The sequence below is a fragment of the Phyllosticta capitalensis genome (assembly GCF_038381095.1).
Source record: "Phyllosticta capitalensis strain CBS 128856 chromosome Unknown BKA78scaffold_6, whole genome shotgun sequence".
Taxonomy (NCBI): Eukaryota; Fungi; Ascomycota; class Dothideomycetes; order Botryosphaeriales; family Phyllostictaceae; genus Phyllosticta; species Phyllosticta capitalensis.
Window position 1 is genome coordinate 1,335,410 of NW_027117444.1, and position 21,494 is coordinate 1,356,903.

Sequence of the window (21,494 nt, forward strand, 5' to 3'; positions counted from 1 at the left end):
CATCACCTGATTCGACCCCATTTTAACAGGCGAGATCGGAGTTGCTGAAGTGTGCGAGCGAATGGCGAGTCCGGAAAGAAGCGAATCAGGACAAATGAAGAGAAGAGACGACGAGTGGAGGAGAAGAAATCAAAGGATTGAGAAATTGAGCTGGAATTAGGTCTCGGCGGTCGTTCTTACCAGTTCCGGGAAGGCAGCGAGCGGACCCATCAGCCTTATAAGACAACTATCGCAAGTTTCTCAGAGGGCAGAACTCACAGTTCGCCCAGCAGCCAATCTGGCCCCATCCGATCCGAATGCAGGTATGCCCTCCGACGACCAACCGAACTGGCCACCCATCTGGCCAAGCACTACCGACAAGGCTGTCATTGGCGCCATTCTACTAATTTTACCCAGCCTCTCCATCGGATGCACATGGATTGGTAACCGTACAGCCGCAGCAGCTCTCCCCTACCTGCCTACCTAGTTATGAGCCCTACCTATCCTATCTCACATGGTCCCCCTCCATTGCAGCCATTGGCCTATCAATGTGATCAGGAGTTCTGTAGTCTGACCCCAGATCGCCCGTCTTCCGTAATCAGCCATTGCGATGGGGGAGAAACAGGAACCTTGTGAGGGCAGGAAGAGCTTGGCGATTTCGCAGCCTTACTGTGCATTGTTTCGGTTTGCGCGTCACTGCCACCACGAATAGCGTCCAACCAACTTTTGCAGTGATTGCTGTTGTGGTTCTTGTGGAAGGTGGGCGTGCTTCGCCGCCTTTTTGGTGTGACCACTGTCGCTGAATATGCCCCGCCAAGGCGTCGCGCAAGCAAAAGATGTGGAGAAATTCTGCCTAGGTGCCTGTCACAATATACCTCTTGTATTTCGAGGTTTGTGCCTCGGGCCCTAAATGGTGGCGGTGTCGATAGATTGAGAACCAGCATAACGTTGCTCGATGTTTGGCGCGTGCCAAACTTTCTTTGACCAACTGTCGCCAGCTATGCATTAAGTCTTCTCTGCTATTCTCTCTTCAGGCTGCAATCAGCGGAGCAAGGCTTCGGTGCCTGCAGAAGCGACCATTTGCTGCATCAAGGCATTCAGTGCCGATCCGGTCTAATTTTTTCGCTCCCCAAGACAAAATTATTCAGCCGAACGCCATCGGGTTTTGATTGAGGGGCAGTGGTAAGGCTGAGCAGGGACGTCTGCGCGACATGGCAGGTCAAAGGAACCGAAGTATCGAGCGGCAATGTGAGAGCGGATAACGGCATTTGAGCATGCGGCTGCGCTGCAGGTCTGATGGATGGCGGGCTGCTGAGATGTGAGGCACGGCGGGAGTGACGCAAAGGCGGCAGGGTTGGAGTAAGCGGCGGGGTCGCGAGGGCGTCAGACGACGTCGGCGGTAGGCAATGTTTCGTGTATGCTTCAATGGTAGCGATGCAATGTGATTGTGACTGGGAGGTGTGGGTGAGATGAGTGGTATTGGAGTTGGGGGCCAAAGAAGGTGAAGAGTTAACACACGAGTGACGTCGAACGAAGGTGCCTGAGGGCAGGGATATGGCAGTCGCGGCACAACGGGAAGACGCGCATCTCCCGCGCACCACACAACTCATCAACAACATCTCTCAAAATTCGGCTACTACGCTAGCGATTCTATTGCGTCGTCGCGTCCTCCTTGACGAGGTCTGCCGCCCTTTCTGCCACAGCATACACAGTCGCCTGGATATTTCCAAGCGTTTCAAGCGGAAAGATGCTAGCATCGACAACCCTCAAACCCTTGGTGCCATGAACCTTCAGTCGGCTATCCACCACGCCTCCTAGCGATTTCGGCATCATAGCGCACGTTCCAGATGGATGGAAGCAAGTCCATGCGCGCTCCTTGACAAGTTCCTTGGCCTTATCTAGGTCGTCCAACACGTCCGCGGCATTGGGCGGCAGTCTCCTTCCGCCATCCTTGAGCACTGCGCTCAGCGGACCTGTCCGCGCAATCCTCTCAATGAACTGCGTCTGCCGTGCCAGCAGCTCCATGTCGAGCGGATGGCTGAGGTAGCGCGGGTCGATGCGCGGTGCGGCGGCTGGATCGGTACTGGTGATGTGCACGCTTCCTCGCGAGAGGGGATGATTGAGAAGTGCACAGATGGTAATGTAATTGCCAGGCGAAATTGGACTTAGCAGCTGCTGCATCGTCGTCGCCCCGGATCTGTTGTTAAGCTGAAGCGGAAGATACAGGTACTCCACAGAGGACTCCTTTGGGTTTGCGATGCGCTCACGCATCAGTGAGTACTGCTTGTCTTTGCCGGGGAAAATCGGGTAATCAGACTTGTCAAGATGAGTTGACAGGAGCTCGGAGACTTTGGACGATGGTACAACACCGTTCTTGTCGACAGGGGGGAGGTACGCAGCCGACAGCAGAGACCCAGCCAAAGGACCGCTCCGAGATTCCTGGTACATCTGGAGGACCGCCTGGAGGAGAGAGGGATCCCGCAGAGAGTCGCCAGACATTTGATCATCGGCTATCTCGTAGCTGATGGACGAAAGGACATGGTCCTGAAGGTTTTGCCCGACGCCAGGGAGGTCTACGACAACTGGGATCCCATGATTGTTCAGGATTTCTGGGTTGCCAACCCCACTGAGCTCCAGCAGCTGGGGGGAGGCAATAGCACCCGACGACAAGATCACTTCCCCGCCAGTCTTGACCTGGAAAGTTTTGCGCTGGCCGTCTTTGGCCCTGACTTGGACCCCTGTTGCTGTCACCGAGCCCTCGGAGTTGGGTACGAGCTCAATCTTTTCAACCGTCGTCTCTGTCACGAGTTTCAAGTTGGCCCTGCTTGAAACACTGTCGGTGTAGTACGATGGAGCCGAGTACTCCCTAGTCTTTTTGGTTGGGTGAATGGAGACGGGGACACTGAAAGCACCCAGCTTCTCGCCGTTGATGGGGTCTCCGGGCAGGTGGAAACCCAGTTCGTCAAATGCCTTGACCCACGCCTCGTTGAAAGGTGAGTACCCATCCGGAATGGTCACCTGCAGAGGTCCACTTGTACCTTGCGCCTTTTCATCCATGTAATCGTCCAGCAACAGTTGTTTCTTGGTTGCTTCCGATGCAGGAGTAAAAGTATGGAACTTCCGCAGGTATGGCGCAATACCCTCTGCATCCCAGCCATTGTTACCCAGCGCCGCCCACGACTGGAAGTCGGCTTTGCTGGGGTAAAAGATGGCAGCAAAGTTGATTGCAGAAGAACCCCCTAGCACTTTGCCACGGGGACAAGCAATCTGTCGTCCGTCCAGCGCGGCCTACTGAATCAGTCTCGCGCTGTCTGACTCGTCTGAGGGAAGTGATACCTGAGGCTCCGTCATGAAAGCCCAATCGTAGGATGGATCCTCGTACAAGGTTCCCATTAGACCCGGCGTCTCAATCTTTGCGTCCCCTCTGCGATTTGCACCTGCCTCGACGACCAAGACGGACTTAGGGTTCTCGGCATCCTCAGAGAGGCGAGCGGCCAAGACGAGGCCTGCCGTACCACCTCCAACAATGATATAGTCGAATTCGCTTTCTTCAATCGACATGGCGTTTGACAATGACGACGGCTGCATGAACGAAGCAAGGTTTGTACCGAACGAGCCCAACTTACGCGTTGCTGCACGGCTTAAATGCTGGCTGGATGGATGCGCGAGTCAATAGGAGTTCGTGGTGGAGCATGTTCCGGCTTCGAGAGCGGGAGACGTTGCATAACTCCGGCCAGCCACACGGAACGGGACGAGATCGTCGTCCAGCCTCACGGTGTTGACCTCGACTCGTCAACCAACGAGTCAGGAACTCGGAAATGGAACCGCACCCCCGGGAGTGCTCGACCTTGCCTGAATCTTCTTCACGAAAAGAACTCGACGCGATTTGACGCCCTCTTCTTCGTGAGTGGCTTGAATAGCGAGGCGGTGGTCCCTCCGCTGCTGTGCCGCATCTACTTTGTCTGGGAATTGTGGGGCTATCCACCCTATTCACCGTATCGTGCGGAACTTTTGAGCACCGCTTGCCTCTCTGTGTAGAGCAATTAAAGCAAAAAGATCCAAATAGGCAAAGAAGGTGCGCGATGATGAGCTCCCGGCCGCGCAGATCTGCCATGTGCGCAAATGCCCGATTTCTGCGAACTTGAATCTGAGTAAGATGGACTCGCAACTGGGTCGCTAGATCACAGAGGGAAAGAGATGCCCCTGGAACATGTAGAAGCGAGTCTTGGTCTCGCTCGCTGACCGTCGGTTTCCAACACGAAAAGCCTCGCGGTGCCAAACTCTCCTACGGACGCTACCCACGGCCATGACTCTTGCAACGCCCGTCCTACGGCCATAATAATGAATACAGGTCTCCTGTGCGCCACCTCTGAGTCTTCACTCTGTATGGCGATCTTCGAATTGCTGCCAGACTCACCAACCACGTCTCGCCGGGATCCTTCCTCCTCATCTACATTATGGTTACGACGTATTCGATCGGGCAGTTCGCAGATGTCAGAGCCCAACTGACAGTCGCCGCGGTGCTCTTGTTCTCAGCCACCGCGCTGGTCTGCCTCCGGTTCGTATCGCGTGCCATGCGGCATTCGAAGTTTGGGCTGGACGACTGGTTTTGCCTTTTGGCTTTGCTGGCCGTGTACGGCATCGTAGCAATAGCTTTCGCGTGGGCAGTCCTGGGGATGGGCGTCCACATCAAGTACCTACCAATGGACAACCTCTTCGTTATCTTGAAGGTGCCTGCGATTCTTCCCAAATTATTTTCCAAGGAAAAGCTAACCCCGCACCCCCAGATGCTCATCCCCTTCCAGTTCTGCTACGGCATCGCCATCGCGTCAGTCAAATGCTCGTACCTCTTCTTCTACCTGCGCATCTTTCCGCACGCCGCGCTGCAGCGCATGGCATACATCTGCATGGCCATCGTGTTGGCCTGGTGGGTCGGCAACGTGCTGCAAATCTTCCTCATGTGCCGGCCGTTTGCGAAGAACTGGAACAACGCGCTGCCCGGCCGCTGCGGCAACCGGCCGATTGGCTTTACGATTATCGGCGCCCTGAACATGGTGACGGATGTGATTATTATTCTGCTGCCCCTGCCGTGGGTGAGGAGACTGCAGATGCCGAGACGGGCGAAGTTGGGGTTGTACTTGATGTTTGGGATTGGCTTGTTGTGCGCAGCCCCTTTTCACACGTCCCCAAACAGCTCTTTCACTAACCCATCAATAGCATCACAGCCGTCAGCATCATCCGCATGCGCGTCCTCTCGACTCTCAACTTCGCCGACATCAGCTACGACATGAAGCAGAGCTGCGCGTGGACCTTCATTGAAACCAGCGTCGCAGTCATCAACTCGTGCATTCCCATGCTGCGGCCGCTCTTCTCGCGCTTCATCCAGTCGACGCCCAAGAACTCGGGCGCCGACAAGAGCGGCGGCGCAAACGACTTCAGCGGCGCCACGGGGAGCTATCATTTGAGGACCGTGGGCGGGAGTGAGCACCATGTCCGTGCGCCGTCGGGGAGCAAGAATTTTGTGAGGTTGTCGAGTGAGGTGGGCGATAGTGTGGCGGTTGAGGATAAGAGCGTTGAAGAGGGGTGGCATAGACGCGATGTGGATGTTGAGAGTGGGATCGAGGTCGTTGTCGAGCGGCATTGCGTCGTGGTCGGGACGGATGATAAGGGGCGGCGCGAGAGCGTCGTCGGGGATGAGAGCTCCCAGAGGAGGATTTTGCATGCATTATGACACGCACTTGGCAATGAAAATTTTGATGGATTTGTTTTGGGTCTGTTTGCTTTGCCTCGTTGTGACTGCTCCTAGGCTCTTCAACTGCCTTGCCTTTCGGCGGTTCGAAAAGACCCCTGATGGACGTGGACTGTACAACTTCTATTAATATGGCCTACTCATCTTACAGGCGAGGATTATAGGTCGTTCTCTCTCTTTCTCTTACAAAACCAACTCACTCAAAACGAAACTTTTGACCATCCCTCATTCAAAACACTGCGCCCATTTACCTCCACTCTTTGCAAAATCGAGCGTATTCAGGTAGTCGCTCAACAAGCACTTGCCGTCCTTGTCCGCACAAGCCAGGGGAATGACACGGTCGTTAACGATAAACCTGACATACTCCTCATCTGCACTTGCAGTGTCCCCGGACACTTCACCACCGCCACAAACCAACTTCTCCACGTACATCCGCGCGCCAAATGAGGCAGTCCATGCAGCGCTGTACCCAGCGACGCCCGGATCGGTGGGCTTCTGGATGTGCGTGTTGTTGAGGTCGGCGGTGCCGTCGTACAAGCCCAGCGCGAAGAAAATGGCCGTCATGTCGTTGTCATGGCTGAAATCGGCAAAGAGTACGTCCTCGTTGCGGTCGACGGTCGGGAAAGTGGATTGATTGTCGTCGAGCGTGTGGTTGACGGAGGTGTTGTCCTTGACGTAGCTGGCATGTGTGAGGCGCGCAATCAGCTCGTTGGTGTAGCCCACGCCTTGGGTTGGGCCGAGATCGTCGCCGGCTCCGTAGTGGTAGTATTTGCCAAGCGATTGGTAGTAGTCGTAGGAACGCCACTCGTCGATGGTGAAGAGGTTGCAAAATTTGGAGAGGCCGCCATTGGGAGAGGCGGTGGTCGGCTGAGATGCGACGGTGAAGAATGGACAGAGGTCCATCAGGTACGACGTCTCCTTCAGCGAGAGGTTGGCGCCAGGCAGCTGAGAGTTGATACGGGCAGCAATTGGCGGTAGGAAAATATCCGTCCACGGGCCCTGGCCGCGGGCGTCGATAGCGTCGTCAGATTCGTTTTCGAAAGACGTGCAGAGCGCGTGCGAGAGCGTGTTGTTAGCATCGGCATCCTCGCTGATTGTCAAGATGGGATACGGGTAGTCGTTGGTGCGGTTCGTGACCGATTGGCCGCGGTGCGAAAAGACATCAGACAGCATGGCATCGTGGAAGCCGCGAGTAAAGTTGTATCCACTTTCGACAACACGAGACTCGTCCGAAGCGCGAACAAACATCTTCTTCGTGCGCGCGAGGTTCTTATAGCGTTGGTAGAATTTGTAGCCCGAGTTGTACAACTCGCGCTGGCCGAATTTGGTGAGTTCATCGGCGCCAAGCGTGTATTCCAGGTCCTCGAGAAAAGTGATATTGCTGCCAATATAAGATGTCGCACTTTCTTGAATCTTTTGAATCGTTTCGTTGTAAGTTTTGGTCTTGCTGGACGTTGGGTCACGGGCTCCGTGCCGCGACAGCACCTGAGCAAATGTCACGGTGCATTGAGATGGAATGTCGGCAGAAATCTCAGAAGGAACAGAAAAGTAGGGGCTATATTGACCCCAGTAATGCGAGATTTCTGGTGAGCATATGAAGCCCTTGTCGACGTCGTCACAAAAAGCTGTGTTGTTGCCGGCAGCGTTTACCCATTTCAGGTAACTGATGGACAGTCAGTTTGCAGTTTCGAGTCAAGCTCGACGAACGGCCTTACCCGATCAAAAGGACAGCGCAAGAGATCAACATGACGACCACAATGTCTTGCGACCTGGATTCTGGAGCGCTGCGACTGCGAGAGGAGCCGTCGGAGCAGCGCTCCGGACGGCTTAAATGGGCGTACGCCCATCGTGATGTGCGCGACTTCTCCGACATCGTTAAGACGAGCGGGTCGGTCGTCCTTCCCGTCGCAGGTTGGCGAGTCCTGTCGAGACCGGTTTAGGCGGGTGGTTCTCAAAGTGGCCCGCCTGGAGATCGCACGTGGAGCAAGGGCCAGAATGATTGGACGGTGAAGATGTTGACAAGGCGAGGGCGTACAGCTACGGCGTCTTAATCTGCGATTGTTTGTCGATGTCGAGAGAGTTGATGAGAGCGACAAACGACATGATGGCAGTAGAGGCCCCTGAGCCAAGGCATGAGGTGGAGAGGCGAGGTGAAGTTACGGGAGCAAGGACTGCTTGGCGAGGGCGAGGGGCATGCGAACGCATTCTGGGCGAAACGAGAGGATTGAGGGGACAGCGAGGCTGTGGTAGTGGCTGTGCAATGTGGCTGGTGGATGACTAAGGGAAGTCCTCGGCCACCTATCGCTGTGCGACAGTTCTTTTCGTTCCTGGCCCTACACATTAAAACAAACGACAACTCCAAGGCGGTGCAGGGTGTTTGAATGCTCTCTAACCGTCTTTTTATAAGCTCAAACGTCCAAGTCTTAGGTGGCGAGGTGTTTGATCACTCCTTGTGCACATACATCTCGACTCCCCCGCCAAATGACGAAGTCTGAGAACACAGGTACAAGGAGCATTCGAGCCCACCGCACCGCCTTGGAGTTGCAACTTTGCTTCTACGAAAACCATACTTCCCACCGCCCTTCACCAGAGCCTTACCTTAGGATTCTGAGATGTGGGATTAATCCGAGGTTTCCTTGCCCAGCCAGTTGACAATCTTGCTTTGCAGTCTCGTCAGTCGCACCCAGTGTGCATGTTAACGCTATGTGAATCTCTCAATTTTGTTCTGCTCGCCGTTAGCCAGCTTAATTTTCCTAGTCTCACGCCTCACCTGCTTTCTCTGAATTTGCTTTGCCATTTTCCGTCGCCTCCCATCTGTCAAAGCCACTCATGTTCCTCCAACCCCTTTTACATCCTAATTCCTAGCCAATCTGTCATTTCTACCTCCCACTTGGACCAATTTACCAACCAATCTTCTACCACAATGTCAGGTCCTCGCTCTGGTTGTCATTGCGTTTCGCTGCCATCGTCATGTTTGATTGTCGTTGTCGCGTTTCGATGCCGCGGGACCTCCCAACTGCTCACCACTCACGTGACACCTGCACTTGATGTCTCCTGATCGGGACTAGTGTGAGCCCCGTGAGCCCCGAAGTACGGCTGTACCTATCACCTCAAAACCACCACTCTCCACCGTTACATCAGCCGCTCAAACAACCAAACCCACCTCAAGGCTCTTCCTATTCTCTGCCGTCTTCTGTTTCTTCACCTCAACATCGCTCCAAGAACTTCATCCACAATGCCGGTAGAGCAAGACAATGCGGGCCGCCTTTTCGCGACGCTCTGCGACCAAGCTTGGAAAGACTTCAGAAACGGCGACCATGAAGGAGGTTACACCCAAGCTCGACAACTTCTTTCAGAGCCACGGCTTGGCGAATTCCTTGAGGCACACTGTCACCTTCTACTGACGAGCTCCGACTACATGGCTGTGTAAGTCCAGACCCTCAAAGCAACCATTGGTCAATTTCAGAATGTCCTCATTGGCTTCGTAGGGAACACGGCGAGAAGGCCGTAGCTCTGTACCAGAAGTTCCTGGACAATGCTGGCCCCAACTCGCCTACTCAGTACTACGAAGATCTGCTCACCGAAGCAAAGCGGCTTCTTGGAAAGGCGCGTGAGCGTGAGGCGGAGGAGGAAAAGCACCGGGATGGTGAGGCCGAGGTGAAGGCCATTGTCGCGGCTGTTGAAGAGATGAGCAAAGGTGAAGAGGACGAAGGAGGTCAAAAAATGCAGGGACAATAGCATGGAGATGAAGCGAGCGAGCGCATGTGCCGTATGGGCATTGAGGGTGACCAAGGCAAGAGTCTACCGAAGGGACGCTTCGACTCGGGGCTCGATTGTCGTTGATCACGACAATTTTGAGTTTTGGGAGCTTGCTAGCAACGCTGCCCGCAGTGTCACCCGTCGTTTCGATTTGGGGCATGTCAAACAACGACATCTCTGGGGCGACGTCAATACAGACCAACCCAAGCCACCAGCTGATGCTTCTCTTCCTAGGCAAGTAGAGTGACGCAACGACACTAGGAAATTGCTAACACCTTTCTAAGGCCCCCACTTCACACTTCAATCTACACGCGAGAGCTGCATCTGATGGAAGCGGAGGTCTGGGCGCTCCGGCGCAGTTAGACATCATTGGCAATAATTAGGCGCGTCTTCTGCGCGCGTCGTCCATAGTCAAAACAGCCAAATGACTACGTAGGCAGGGTGACTACTCTACCGATGCGCAGGTCAAAACCGAAAGACTCTCCCCATTGTCGAACACCAGGCATCTATCACGATTTCCTTTTTTGGCAATCTATCTGGCTTCTTTTCTGGCTTCATCATTCGACAGATCGAGGGGTTGTGAAAGCGGCGGAAGCCCCCACTCGTTCGCACTCTGCCAGTTGTCTCACATTGATTCTAGCCTACGTGTATTCGGGCAGAGATATCTTTGTTTTGCTCCCATAGATCCACACGCTTTACACACCTACTCATTACACATGAGACCATATTCTCACTTCATCAGGATCAAAGTCACAAGTTCATCACTTGTCCGCGCAAAGCCTACGCGGTGACGAACTGTCGCTTGACTCTGACATCACTGGCACCAGCACCTGAACAATTTTGTTTGTCCCCAAACAAGTGCTAGGTTCGTTTGTTGGAGGATCACGACAAACACTCTCTCCCACCTACATGCAGCCTCTTTGAGTTACTTCCAAGAGTTACGAGACCTGATGTGATACTCGCAAGCCTACTCGGCCATGCTCCACGTCGCCCGCCGAATCCTCCATCTCCACAACCTCCACAACCTCCACCTTTTGTCTTGAGACACCTGATACCCACGTCCGACCTCAACACCTCACAGAGGCCAGGCTCGCATCATTTGTTCGTGCGCGGCTGCCTCTTTGTCAGCCTGAATACCCACTAGCAGGCGCGTCTTTGCCCACACCGATGTTGGCCAGGACTCAACCAAGACCCAAAACACTCTGCGATCTGAAGGACTGGTCAATCGACATCAAGTATCAACAGAGGGGCTGATATCTTTGTGGAGAAGCAGCTAGACTTTCGCGCTCCCTCTTCTCCCTGTCCTGCTCCATACAGACCGGTATGAGTGGGGACACATTCCAAATCAGCCTGGTTCAAAGCGCCATCACCACAATTCTCCAACAGCCTACAGGCTCTGCAGCTGCACCGTCTCCCAAGCGAGCAAAAAGAGCAAGCCAGTTTCCAGACACTAAACTAAGCGTGACTCAAGGACTCGGACTCTCCCATGCTTCCGATGAGCAGCTTTTCTCAAGAGGCGTCGGGAATGTCGTCACGCATCCAGAGAAGCGTCAATTAGACACGGTGAAGACTGAAATGGAGAAACTGAGAATACTGGTACCTCGTCAGCCCGTACCATCACTCGAAGTGGATAAGGCATTCGATTTTCTTCTCTCTCCATCCGAAAGGTCAGACCGCAACTACGGGAAGCCACAAACCTCAAATGGGTCTTGATGGCTATGGCAGATGGGAAAGCCCGCTGCTTTGCGTGGCTGCTAAAGAGCGACTACACAAAGTCCCAAGCTGATGCCATCTGTGGCGCTCTTGTCTAGATACTCATTAAGGGCCTGGAATTGAGACAACCTTCCGGAAGTTCAAACTACCAAAAACACCGGCGAGTTTCTGCTCCTCGCCTGAGAGTAGTGTCTTGCTCAAAATGATCGAACGACATCTGTTCCCAGACAGACCTATGAGGATTCAGGACCAGAAGGCTACCGCAGCCAATATCAAGTTCTCCATCGCCCAATCATCCGCCACTTTCCAATGTCCCGATGTCACAGGGAACATCGAAATCGACTACGGAAAACGGCACGTTTTTGAAAGAAGGGAATCTTCAGGAGAATTCCGGTCCCTCGTTCCCACTGAAGGTCTTGATCAGCAGACGGGAGCGAGACTCCAGGATTGTGAAAGGTTTTGTCGTCATGTCCTGGCCCGCACGACCGAGCGTCTTCTCAATGAAGATGCCTTGAGACCATTGATGGATGATGTGCTCGCCACATTGGCTGTAGGCAGCGCAAGCACACCACAGAACCTTTTCGTGGTGGTCCCTTAGTCCAATGGCGACTGTATACCGGCTGAAGGGCATCGGCACTGAGGCCAAGCAGATCAGTCCTGAGAGACGTCGTCTTTACTATGAGTTCCCAGCAATCTTTGTGCGTTCGAGTAACAGAAAATGAACTCTTCCAGTCTTGGATACACTGGAACAGACCTGGCCGAAGTCTGACCAGGGGTTGTCGGATGAAGTTGATAATAATATCAGGAGCTTTTTCGCCGCGGAAAAAATCAGGACTAACCACTTCAAAGATCAGTACGTCGGCCTCTGGGCGAAACTAGAGGATTGAGGAGGGGACAGCGAGGCTGAAGTGGGTGGCTGTGTGTGGTGTGGCTGGTGCTGCCGATTTTCCTCATCTCGACTCATGTGACGCTTACTAACCCCTCGGCCCTCTATCGCTGTGTCAGCACTTGACAGACGGAATCAGGATCCCAAGCCGGCGCTGCCCGCTCATAGGACCGAGCTCGTGATAAGAGTCGCCGAGCAAAGACAAGACACGCCCTACCCATTCCAAGATAAGCCATCTGCACTTTATCGTCGCCCTGCGCAAAAACCTTCCTTTCCGAGTTAAGCAGCCTGTCGACGATCCGCGTGGCTGCGGGACGGCTAGAAAAATGTCGAATCCATCATCTGGCCCATCTTTGGACCCCTCAACACCATCTCCAGCCATGCCCCAAGTCTCCCCGCGGACCTGGCCAAAAACCTGGAGAGGTCCCTCGGTTCCCCGGAGAAAAACCCACCACAACCGACGGCCTTTTCCCCTTTAGTCATGACAAATGACCACTGATTGGACTGTGCGTGTGGGCGCCCTTCGTCATACCGTAATACTATGCTAATGCCATCACGAAACCCACAGATAGAATCCACTCCTCGCCCTCTGCGCCCGTAGCGCCGGTATCTGAACGGGACCCTGCCTCTGTTTGCCCCAGCTGTGCGTCTGCACCAAATATTTACTGGTCGCAACTCCAACGCCATCCAAAGTAATCATTCCATCTCTCGTCCTCTCCGCCCCAGCCGCCAGCCAGAGCCATGACCCGACCTGCGGAGCTCACCGCCGACGAGCTTCAACTCGAGGCCCTCGGCCACAAGGGGGAACTCAAGCGACAGTTCTCGTTCCTCTCTCTACTCGGTCTGGCCTTCGCAATTTTAAATTCATGGCTCGTATTTCCAATCCATTTAATCCATTTACGTTCACTAATTGAGTGTTTAGGACTGCTCTCTCCGCTTCGCTCTCCCTGGCCCTCCCCAGCGGCGGTGCCACATCCGTCGTCTGGGGCTTGGTCACTGCTGGATTCTGCAACCTCTGCCTCGCCGCATCGTTGGCTGAGTTCTTGTCCGCCTATCCCACGGCTGGAGGTAAGCGTGGAAAAAAATTTGGCTCCCAAATCAATCACTGACCGATTTAGGTCAATACCACTGGGTTGCAGTGATTGCCTGGAAAAGATCTGTTCCTGCCCTTAGCTGGATTACAGGATGGATCAACTGCTTTGGCTGGATCGCATTGGTCTGCACCGGAGGTCTCCTCGGTAGCCAGTTGCTCGTTGGCCTCATTGCGTTGTGGCACCCCTCCTACGAGGCCCAGTCTTGGCACCAGTTCCTCATCTACATTGCTTACAACGTTGTTGCTTTCCTCCTCAACGCCTTTGCCAACTCGGCCCTTCCGTACGTCAACAAGGCCGCAATCAGCTGGTCCATCGCCGGCTTCGCCATCATCTGCATTGCTGTCCTGGCCTGCGCGTCCCCCAACTACTCTTCGGGCGCCTTTGTCTTCAGCAACTGGATCAACACTACCGGATGGCCCGATGGAATCGCGTGGCTCTTGGGTCTGCTTCAGGGAGGTCTCGGTGTCACTGGCTATGATGCTGTGGCCCACATGATTGAGGAAATTCCCGAAGCGTCTGTTCAGGGGCCCAAGATCATGGTCTACTGCGTCTTGATCGGTACCTTTACCGGATTCATCTTCCTGGTCTGCCTTCTCTTCGTCGCGGGCAACATTGAGCAAGTCATTGAGTCGTCGGCCGGACCGCTTCTCCAAATCATCTACAACGCGACGCAAAACCGCGCCGGCGCGACCTGCCTGCTCATCTTCCCGCTCGTCTGCATGCTCTTCGCCACCATCTCCATCATGACGGCCAGCAGCCGCATGGTGTACGCCTTTGCGCGCGACGGCGGCCTCCCCGCTTCGCGTCACCTCGCCAAGGTTCACCAGTCGCTCGACCTGCCGCTCAACGCCCTCATCTTCAGCACGGCGTGGGTCATCATCTTCGGCTGCATCTTCCTGGGCTCGAGCTCCGCGTTCAACGCCATCACCGCCGCGTCCGTCGTTGCGCTTGGCGTGTCGTACGGCATCCCCGTCGCCATCAACTGCATGCGCGGCCGCCGCATGTTGCCGCCGCGCAGCTTCACGATGCCCGAGCCCGTCGCCTGGGCCGCCAACATCATCGGCGTGGTGTACGTCATCGTCACGACGGTGCTCTTCGTCTTCCCTCCGGAGCTGCCCGTGACGGGCTCCAACATGAACTACTGCGTCGTCGTCTTTGCCATTGTCGTCCTCATCTCCCTCATCACGTGGATCTTCGACGGCTCAAAGAACTACACGGGCCCCAAGCTCGACGAGGGCCTCGAGGTCCTCGAGGTCCAAAAGACGCGCAGCTCGGACGACGGCAGCGCCGGCGACTCGAAAGGCGTGAGAGAAGGTAGCGACAGCAAAGCTGCCGAGGCGGCCCTGGAGGTTTGATGACTGCGTTTTGTTCCTTATGATCTTTTTTCCCTTTTCTCACGTTTTTTTTCTTTCCTCTCTGTCACCCCTGATTGATTGCTAACCGCGCATATGCATTGTGTCGGAATTTCTGGATGCTTGGATTGGACATGGACGGTCACCGGTCGGCAAGCGAGCGAGCGAGCGCAAGCATAAAGCATTCACCATTTTCTGCGTCGATGAAACTACCGCGAATGTAGTACAAGAGATTGCATCATGTATTGTAGATACCCACTCAAGCACAAATCATCGAACACATACATTACGACCGTGTCCATGCTATTCTTCGTGTTTCTAGTCATGTCAACGATGGTCCACCAGCCAGCTGATGGCCATTGATACGAGGAGCGCAGACAGTCTCCATCTGATCCACTGAGCAGCAGTGTGGCGCAGCCACACACCAGCGTACCTCTGGATCACGGACGACGCGCTTATTGTTGCGGCTCATATTTGGTCGGTGGAAGGCACAATGTGGGACGCGGACGAGGCAATCACCCAGTCAACTAACCCAACTACATGCAGATGGATGGGGAAGGAGAGGAGACCAGAGAACACGACCACAAGAGAGGCAAAGAAATTACTCGACCACTATGCCATTCATTCATTGCCTGTCGCGTGTCCTAACAGGATCCGACCAGCTACCACACACTATACAGACATAGCAAACACCACACACACAGCACGAAGCGCAAGGCCGTCAAAACGACGGGGTAGGTACTTGTCATGCATTGCGCAACTCAACAGACGAGACGTGTAGACCACGCAGTCATCATTTTCAATGCAAATCAAAAGCTTCGGTTGAGAAATTTTTGAGATCAGGGGGTATTAGAGCGTCTAGGTACAAGAAGGCAAGCTGAATAATCAACGAGAATCCGCTCCATGAAAAACACCAACAACCGCAGACCACCGCCCAACCGCCCAATCGCCAAATCGACCGTGGACAAGCGAACGACGAGGCGAACAACAGGAGCAAGAGGGCACGCGAGCACTCGCCAAACCCATCCAGCGCGCAAACCAAGACGCGACAAGACGCGCCGCCGTCTGTCGCGCACGCGTTTGCCAAAACCTGCCACCAAGCTGTCTGTCTGTCAATGTCGCCGCACCCCAAGACAATCTGTCAATCCTGCCGCCACGCCACGCCACTCCCTCCACTGCTTCCCAAGACGCGACAAGAGACGCCGGTGATTCCTGCGCGTCAACCTGGCGTTTTGCGCTGCTGCGCCAAATCCGACGGAGCGCGTCTTGGCAAGTCAAGCAAAACAAGAGGCAAACCAGAAAAGAGAATGAGTGCGCAAGAAGAAGCGGTTTGACTTGATTGAGACGGCTCAGGTTGTTGCCGCCGCATCCCACGCAGCCAACCAGCGCCAGCCGCAAGACATAGACAAAAAGGAAAATCTGACAGACAGCCAAGAATAATCGCGAATCAAGCTGATCCAGCAAAGCAATGAACGCCAATCAGACACCTGCCCCCGTATATATTTCTTTCGCGACTGGTAGTAGTAATTTGTTCGTCGAAGTTTTCGAATTTCTATCCGGCTCAAGAGAGCGAGTTTTGCCGTGCGGCATCTCAATCTCAATGGAAGCGGAGGTCGTTGGTAAACGCACTAAACTTTTTTGGTGGAAGGCCACTCTGGGCCTGTTCTTGTGTATGTCTCATCTTTTTTGTGGTCGTTTTCGTCTTGTTGATTTCGATGTTGTTGATGATGGGCTTAGGGTAGGTAAAGGCAGAAAAAAACAACGGTGGTGGCTACTAAAAGCTGACCGCAGTTTTTCTCATCTCCTTCCCTCTCCAGCCGCGACACCGACTCCGACACCGACTCCATAACCGTTCGTCAAAGCCCACGAGGCCTCCCAAGAAAACCTGCTTTGCCCAAGCGGCAAGCAGGTTGATCGTCACCGTATTTTCTTTTTTCCCCCATCCTGTTGGCCTGAAACACATTTCAGACCGGAAACGTTTGCCCCCCTTTCAAAAACCCAGCGTCAGCCCAGACAACACCAGCCTCCCGAAACCTGTTGCGCCTTGCTAAAACGTTCGTGTGTATATCGATTGCAACAAAAAACAATACCCAAGCTTTGGCTGAGGGCCAAATCTCGCACAAATTAGTACAGGCCCGAAGAAGAAGCACGAGCGGAAAGGTAATGTCAAGTGTGGTTGGGGTGGATGCCCAAAGAAGTCTTAGAATAATGCAGCGCGTAGAGTGGTGATGAGCGGTGTCACAAGCGGTGTGCTCGTCTCTGCAGGTCCGACATGGCGTGGCATGACGCTACGGCTCGAGGGAAACACAAGAAACGTTCGCTTGTGGCGCAGCTTAGCTGGCGCCAACGGACCACTCGACACACTCGAGGGCAAGCATGACGAGGATGAGAGTCGAAGGCAAAATCCTGAAAGTCGGCGGTTAGCAGCTGAATATGCATGCAGGACAGGGGGTACGAAGCTTACCAGACTACGTAGCTTTGGAACAAAAGCTTGCTCATTGCCCCCATGTAGACGTTGTTGAGCTGGCAGATTTGAGCGAGTTGCAGAGCGCTCGGTGCGCCCGTCAGCAGGAAGCAGACAATCATGAAGATCGGATCGTCAATGATGGACACTGGTGCAAACTTGGCCAAAAGTGCCAAGATGGGAGCCATGACTATTGTCGGTAGCACCATGCGGCTCAGCAGCGAAGCGATTAGCAGCTTCTTCTCGTCCTTGGCATCCACGAGGTCTTGGGTAGTCTGCTCCGGCAGCGTGTTACGGGCAAGATTGGCGCCAAGAACAACCAAAATGAGGGGTACAGCAACGCCTCCTGATTGCTTGACAGCGCGGGTGACCGAGTTGTTGATAAAGGTACCGGGATCGAAGAAGAGGTGCTGGAGCGGTGGCACAGAGGCAACAATCAATGCAGCCAGCATGGCCCATAGGGGCGGGTTCATGAATTCCCAGAGACCGCGGAAGAATCTGCCCATGCCGGCTGAAATCTTGGACAAGACCTTTTGCATAGGCTGAGGGAGCGACTCGTAGACAGAGCGAAACGCGGTGGAAATGGCATCCGATACCATGGCAACCTTGTCCTTGATGCCCTGCTTGATAGACTTGGTCCGGGATTTGCGGCGGTTGAAAGATACGGCCGGCAGATCTCCTGAGTAGATACGGTCCGCGTTGCCATTGGGACGAGCGGCGTTGCCGTTGGCGCCCTCGTTGGAAATCATAGAGTCTCGATCATCGTCCTTCTTTACCGGAGTAATGCTTCCAGAGGCAAAGGTGGAATCCGGCTGCAAGTGTCCATCTTCTTGGCTGTTGTCGTCCTCCAGCAGGTTGCGACGCTCAATAGATGCCGAGTCTTCCAAGTCACCGCGCTCCAAGGCAGCAGATGCGCCAATGTCTTCGTCGTCGTATTCGCTCGCAGGCCTCAGCAGAACCTGATATCCCCAAGTCCATCTCACAAGCTGACCAAGCTGCTGGAAAATGAGCAGGTACAAAATACCGCGTGCACCAACATCGTCGTCGTTGTCGCCGGGGATCTGGTCCCAGTGGAGGCCTTGGATCGTCTTGGAGAGGGAGAGGACGAGCGAGATGGGTAGGGAGTTGGAGTTGGCAAAGACCTAGACCAATTAGAAAAAAGGGCGATATCAATAGGCGGGGCGGCTTACAGCCATGGCGGTTATGAAGTTCTGCGGCCTCTTCCGCTTAAAGCCGAATAGACGGCCAATGACAAGGGAAGAGCCCCAAGACACCATGGTCAGGATGACGAATATGACGGGGATAATGGCGAGGTCGACGAGCTTATCGGCCGTGAGTTGCGAGGCTAGTTTGGTGAAGACTGTTTTGCGTTAGCTGTGTTGGTGGCGTTTATTTGGGAACAAAGACTTACTCAAACACGGTGTGAATAGCTGGACGTTGAGGTTGGCGACGAACTTTTGAGCGTTCGCGTCGAACATGCCCTGGCGAGCGACGATGTAGCCTGGTAAGCTCACGCAGACGACCTCCATGACGGCCTCGAAGACGAGCAGGGTGAGGTGTAGAAAGTTTGGATGTGACGAGTGGGCGCCATTTGGCATGGCATCAAAGGAGCCAGCGGCGAGGGCCGAGTCGGTCATGGTCGCAAATTCGTTTGCGGCCGGCAGCCGATGGGGAGAATCGAACATTTTGTAGGTTGTGGGTGGGTGTTGGGGAGGAATCCCACGGTAGGCGTCGTGGCACTTTGGTGTCGCAGAAGAGGTTTGAGGGTCCAAGGGAGCGGCGCGCGCGAGGGCGAGAGCGGCAGATCAGGTTGGTAGACGGATAGACATGGGGAGAGGTGTTGAATTAAAAGGCGGAGAAGGATGAATGGTTGGTGAACAAACGAGTCTTGGAAGTTGGCTGACCCACGTAGTTCGTCGCAGCGTGGCGAAGCGCGGCAGACGGAGGACTTGGCAGCGCACGAGAGCCACAGGCGCAAGCACCTGCACAGCCCGCAGTACCCACGAGCGGTGACTTGGCGGAAGAAACAAATATGCAAAAGGAACATGGGTAAGCGACATGACTGATCAGGATGACGGACTGAGAGTTGACCGTCCTCATGCTCTTCCATGTGTGTGTACCCATTACGTCAGGTCACGTCCCACCTGCTTCTCCAGTTCCATCTTCCTGCTGCCCACATTCTGGTCGCGCCAAGCCAAGTCCATCCATCCATCCACCATCTCAACTCACCCTCTTCCTCTCTCCCATCTCCCCATCTCTCTCCTCCCCCGCACCGCCACATCCCCTCAATGATCTGATTCAATTCCTCCCCTTCCTTTCCCTTCCCCACCGGACAAAGCCCCCCGAACCTCTTCCTCTACCCCGCCATCATCACCATGAGTACCCCGACCGACGATCTCTCCGACATACCCTCACCCCTCGAATCCCCCTCGAGCCCCGACCCCCCTTCTCCTACCTCGCCGACTGCTCACCTCTCGACCGACAATGCCCGTCCCTCGCCACCTCTGGGCCGCTCGGTATCCGCTGCCCCTACCACCTCGGGCATGACCTATTCGTCGACGCCCTTGGGCAACCTCAACGCCGCCAGACGACCCGCTCCCAAGCCTCCAACCATCTCGAGCAGAAACAGCGGCCTCAATGTTTCGCAGGATATTCTCGCGCGCATACAAAAGGTCCACCTCGGCAGACAGGGTGCTCCTCCGCCAAACCCTATGCGGAACCAGCAGTCCTCCCCAGCAGCTGCTTCGAGTCCGGCACCCTCCCCCGGTTTCGTAGCGAACCCAGGCGGTGTACCTGGCAACTTCAAGCTGCCCAACACTCCTGGAAAACCAAGCATCCCCCACTTTCCGTCAGCACCCGCCATACCGAGCTTGGGAGGAACCGGTCCCAAGAAACCTTCCTTGGCTGAAAAACGCGGCATGGCCTTGCCGGGCGGTCTTCCCGGCGCGAGCCCCAATGGAGCTGCTGCCAAAGCGACACCGGCTGGTAGGAAGAAGCCTGGTTTGAAGCTTTCAGATATGAATGGCCCTGCAGCAGGCCCAGATGCAGGTCCGACAAATCCTGCGCAATCCAACGGTGGCTCCATGATGGACAAGTATGCCGAGTACCTTGATAAAGAGACGGGGAACCTACACTTCAAAGGCAAGGCTGTCTTGACAAACCAGGGTGTCGAATTCGCTAGCGGCCACAGCTTCAAAATCTCGCTTGACGAGGTTGACACATTGGACGAGCTTGGCAAGGGCAACTACGGCACCGTCTACAAAGTGAGGCATAGTCGACCGCAGATGCGGCGGCCTGGACTGGGTTTGGCTGGCAACAAAGCACAGTCAATGCCTGTGATTCCTGCAAACTCCCCCGCCAGTCGCAAGATTGCCGACCCCGAGGAAGCCAGCCCGACCACCAAGAAGGCGAGCGGAGGCCCCACTGGCCTGGTCATGGCCATGAAGGAAATCCGGCTTGAGCTCGATGACGCAAAATTCGCCGCAATCATCATGGAGCTCGACATCTTGCACCGCTGCATATCCCCCTTCATCATCGACTTTTACGGCGCCTTCTTCCAGGAAGGAGCAGTCTACATTTGCATGGAATTCATGGATGGCGGCTCCATTGACAAGATATACGGCGAAGGTATCCCTGAAAACGTCCTACGTAAGATCACACTTGCTACAACCATGGGTCTCAAGTCCCTCAAAGACGACCACAACATCATACATCGCGATGTCAAGCCTACCAACATTCTCATCAACACCAAGGGCCAGGTCAAGATTTGCGACTTTGGTGTGAGCGGCAACTTGGTCGCCAGCATAGCCAAGACCAACATTGGCTGCCAGAGCTACATGGCGCCCGAGAGGATATCCAGTGGCGGCGTAGCACAAGCTGGCGCCAACCCTGGTGGCGGAACTTATAGCGTGCAGAGCGACATTTGGAGCTTGGGCTTGACCATTATCGAGTGCGCCATGGGCAGGTACCCTTACCCTCCGGAGACGTACAACAACATCTTCTCTCAATTATCGGTAAGTCTGCGCATTCCCCCATCGCACAACTTCTAACAAGCATAGGCAATCGTGGACGGAGAGCCCCCAGATCTACCCGAGGAAGGCTTCTCGGAAGCAGCGAGAAACTTTGTCAGGGGATGTCTCAACAAGATTCCGAAGCTGCGCCCGACGTATGCGATGCTCCTCCAACACGCCTGGCTGGCGCCATTGTTGAAGCCAGCGACCATTACCGAAGAAGACGAAGACGAAGACGCATCGGCCGCCTCAGAGACAGTGGATGTATCCTATCTGGGACCGGCAGCGCCGGAAGACCCGGAGGTAGCGAAGTGGGTGATAGACGCTCTGGAGAAGAAGAGACTCGGCACACTGCACCAGAGCTCGAAGCCTGCCCTACATGCGGCACCTTTCGACGCCGTCAACGCGGAATCGCCGGCGGAGAATCCGTCAGGCACGGAACCAGCGGCAGCGGAATAAACCCGGACCTTGGGCAGACGCCATGGGTC

The 21,494-nt window shown here is 54.8% G+C and overlaps 7 protein-coding genes across 7 annotated transcripts; 4 read left to right on the forward strand and 3 right to left on the reverse strand.

Annotated features, from left to right (window-relative positions):
• Positions 1-1,647: 1,647 nt before the first annotated feature.
• Positions 1,648-3,540, reverse strand: BKA78DRAFT_237310 (uncharacterized protein; the record flags this gene model as incomplete). Its single annotated transcript, XM_066883867.1, has 2 exons — positions 1,648-3,267; positions 3,316-3,540. Coding segments are annotated over 2 exons (1,845 nt in total), but the record flags the coding sequence as incomplete, so codon positions are not given.
• A 1,022-nt stretch (positions 3,541-4,562) lies between these two features.
• BKA78DRAFT_240573 (uncharacterized protein) lies at positions 4,563-5,356 on the forward strand (the record flags this gene model as incomplete). Its single annotated transcript, XM_066883908.1, has 3 exons — positions 4,563-4,709; positions 4,767-5,140; positions 5,197-5,356. Coding segments are annotated over 3 exons (681 nt in total), but the record flags the coding sequence as incomplete, so codon positions are not given.
• Positions 5,357-5,953: 597 nt separating this feature from the next.
• Positions 5,954-7,601, reverse strand: BKA78DRAFT_296470 (histidine phosphatase superfamily; the record flags this gene model as incomplete). The annotated part of the gene is made up of 2 exons (XM_066886624.1): positions 5,954-7,391; positions 7,444-7,601. 2 exons carry the CDS (start codon positions 7,599-7,601, stop codon positions 5,954-5,956), a joined length of 1,596 nt encoding a protein of 531 aa, XP_066743453.1.
• A 1,362-nt stretch (positions 7,602-8,963) lies between these two features.
• BKA78DRAFT_296471 (uncharacterized protein) lies at positions 8,964-9,466 on the forward strand (the record flags this gene model as incomplete). The annotated part of the gene is made up of 2 exons (XM_066886625.1): positions 8,964-9,154; positions 9,217-9,466. The coding sequence occupies 2 exons, from the start codon at positions 8,964-8,966 to the stop codon at positions 9,464-9,466; spliced, it is 441 nt and encodes a 146-aa protein (XP_066743454.1).
• A 3,261-nt stretch (positions 9,467-12,727) lies between these two features.
• BKA78DRAFT_151539 (amino acid/polyamine transporter I) lies at positions 12,728-14,836 on the forward strand. The gene is made up of 3 exons (XM_066882947.1): positions 12,728-12,955; positions 13,009-13,154; positions 13,205-14,836. Exons 1-3 carry the CDS (start codon positions 12,828-12,830, stop codon positions 14,533-14,535), a joined length of 1,605 nt encoding a protein of 534 aa, XP_066743455.1. The 5' UTR covers positions 12,728-12,827; the 3' UTR covers positions 14,536-14,836.
• Positions 14,837-16,865: 2,029 nt separating this feature from the next.
• BKA78DRAFT_296474 (auxin efflux carrier) lies at positions 16,866-18,681 on the reverse strand (the record flags this gene model as incomplete). The annotated part of the gene is made up of 4 exons (XM_066886626.1): positions 16,866-16,938; positions 16,997-18,138; positions 18,187-18,356; positions 18,408-18,681. 4 exons carry the CDS (start codon positions 18,679-18,681, stop codon positions 16,866-16,868), a joined length of 1,659 nt encoding a protein of 552 aa, XP_066743456.1.
• Positions 18,682-19,371: 690 nt separating this feature from the next.
• BKA78DRAFT_252102 (Pbs2-type MAP kinase) lies at positions 19,372-21,465 on the forward strand (the record flags this gene model as incomplete). The annotated part of the gene is made up of 2 exons (XM_066884704.1): positions 19,372-21,009; positions 21,055-21,465. The coding sequence occupies 2 exons, from the start codon at positions 19,372-19,374 to the stop codon at positions 21,463-21,465; spliced, it is 2,049 nt and encodes a 682-aa protein (XP_066743457.1).
• Between the last annotated feature and the right edge of the window lie 29 nt (positions 21,466-21,494).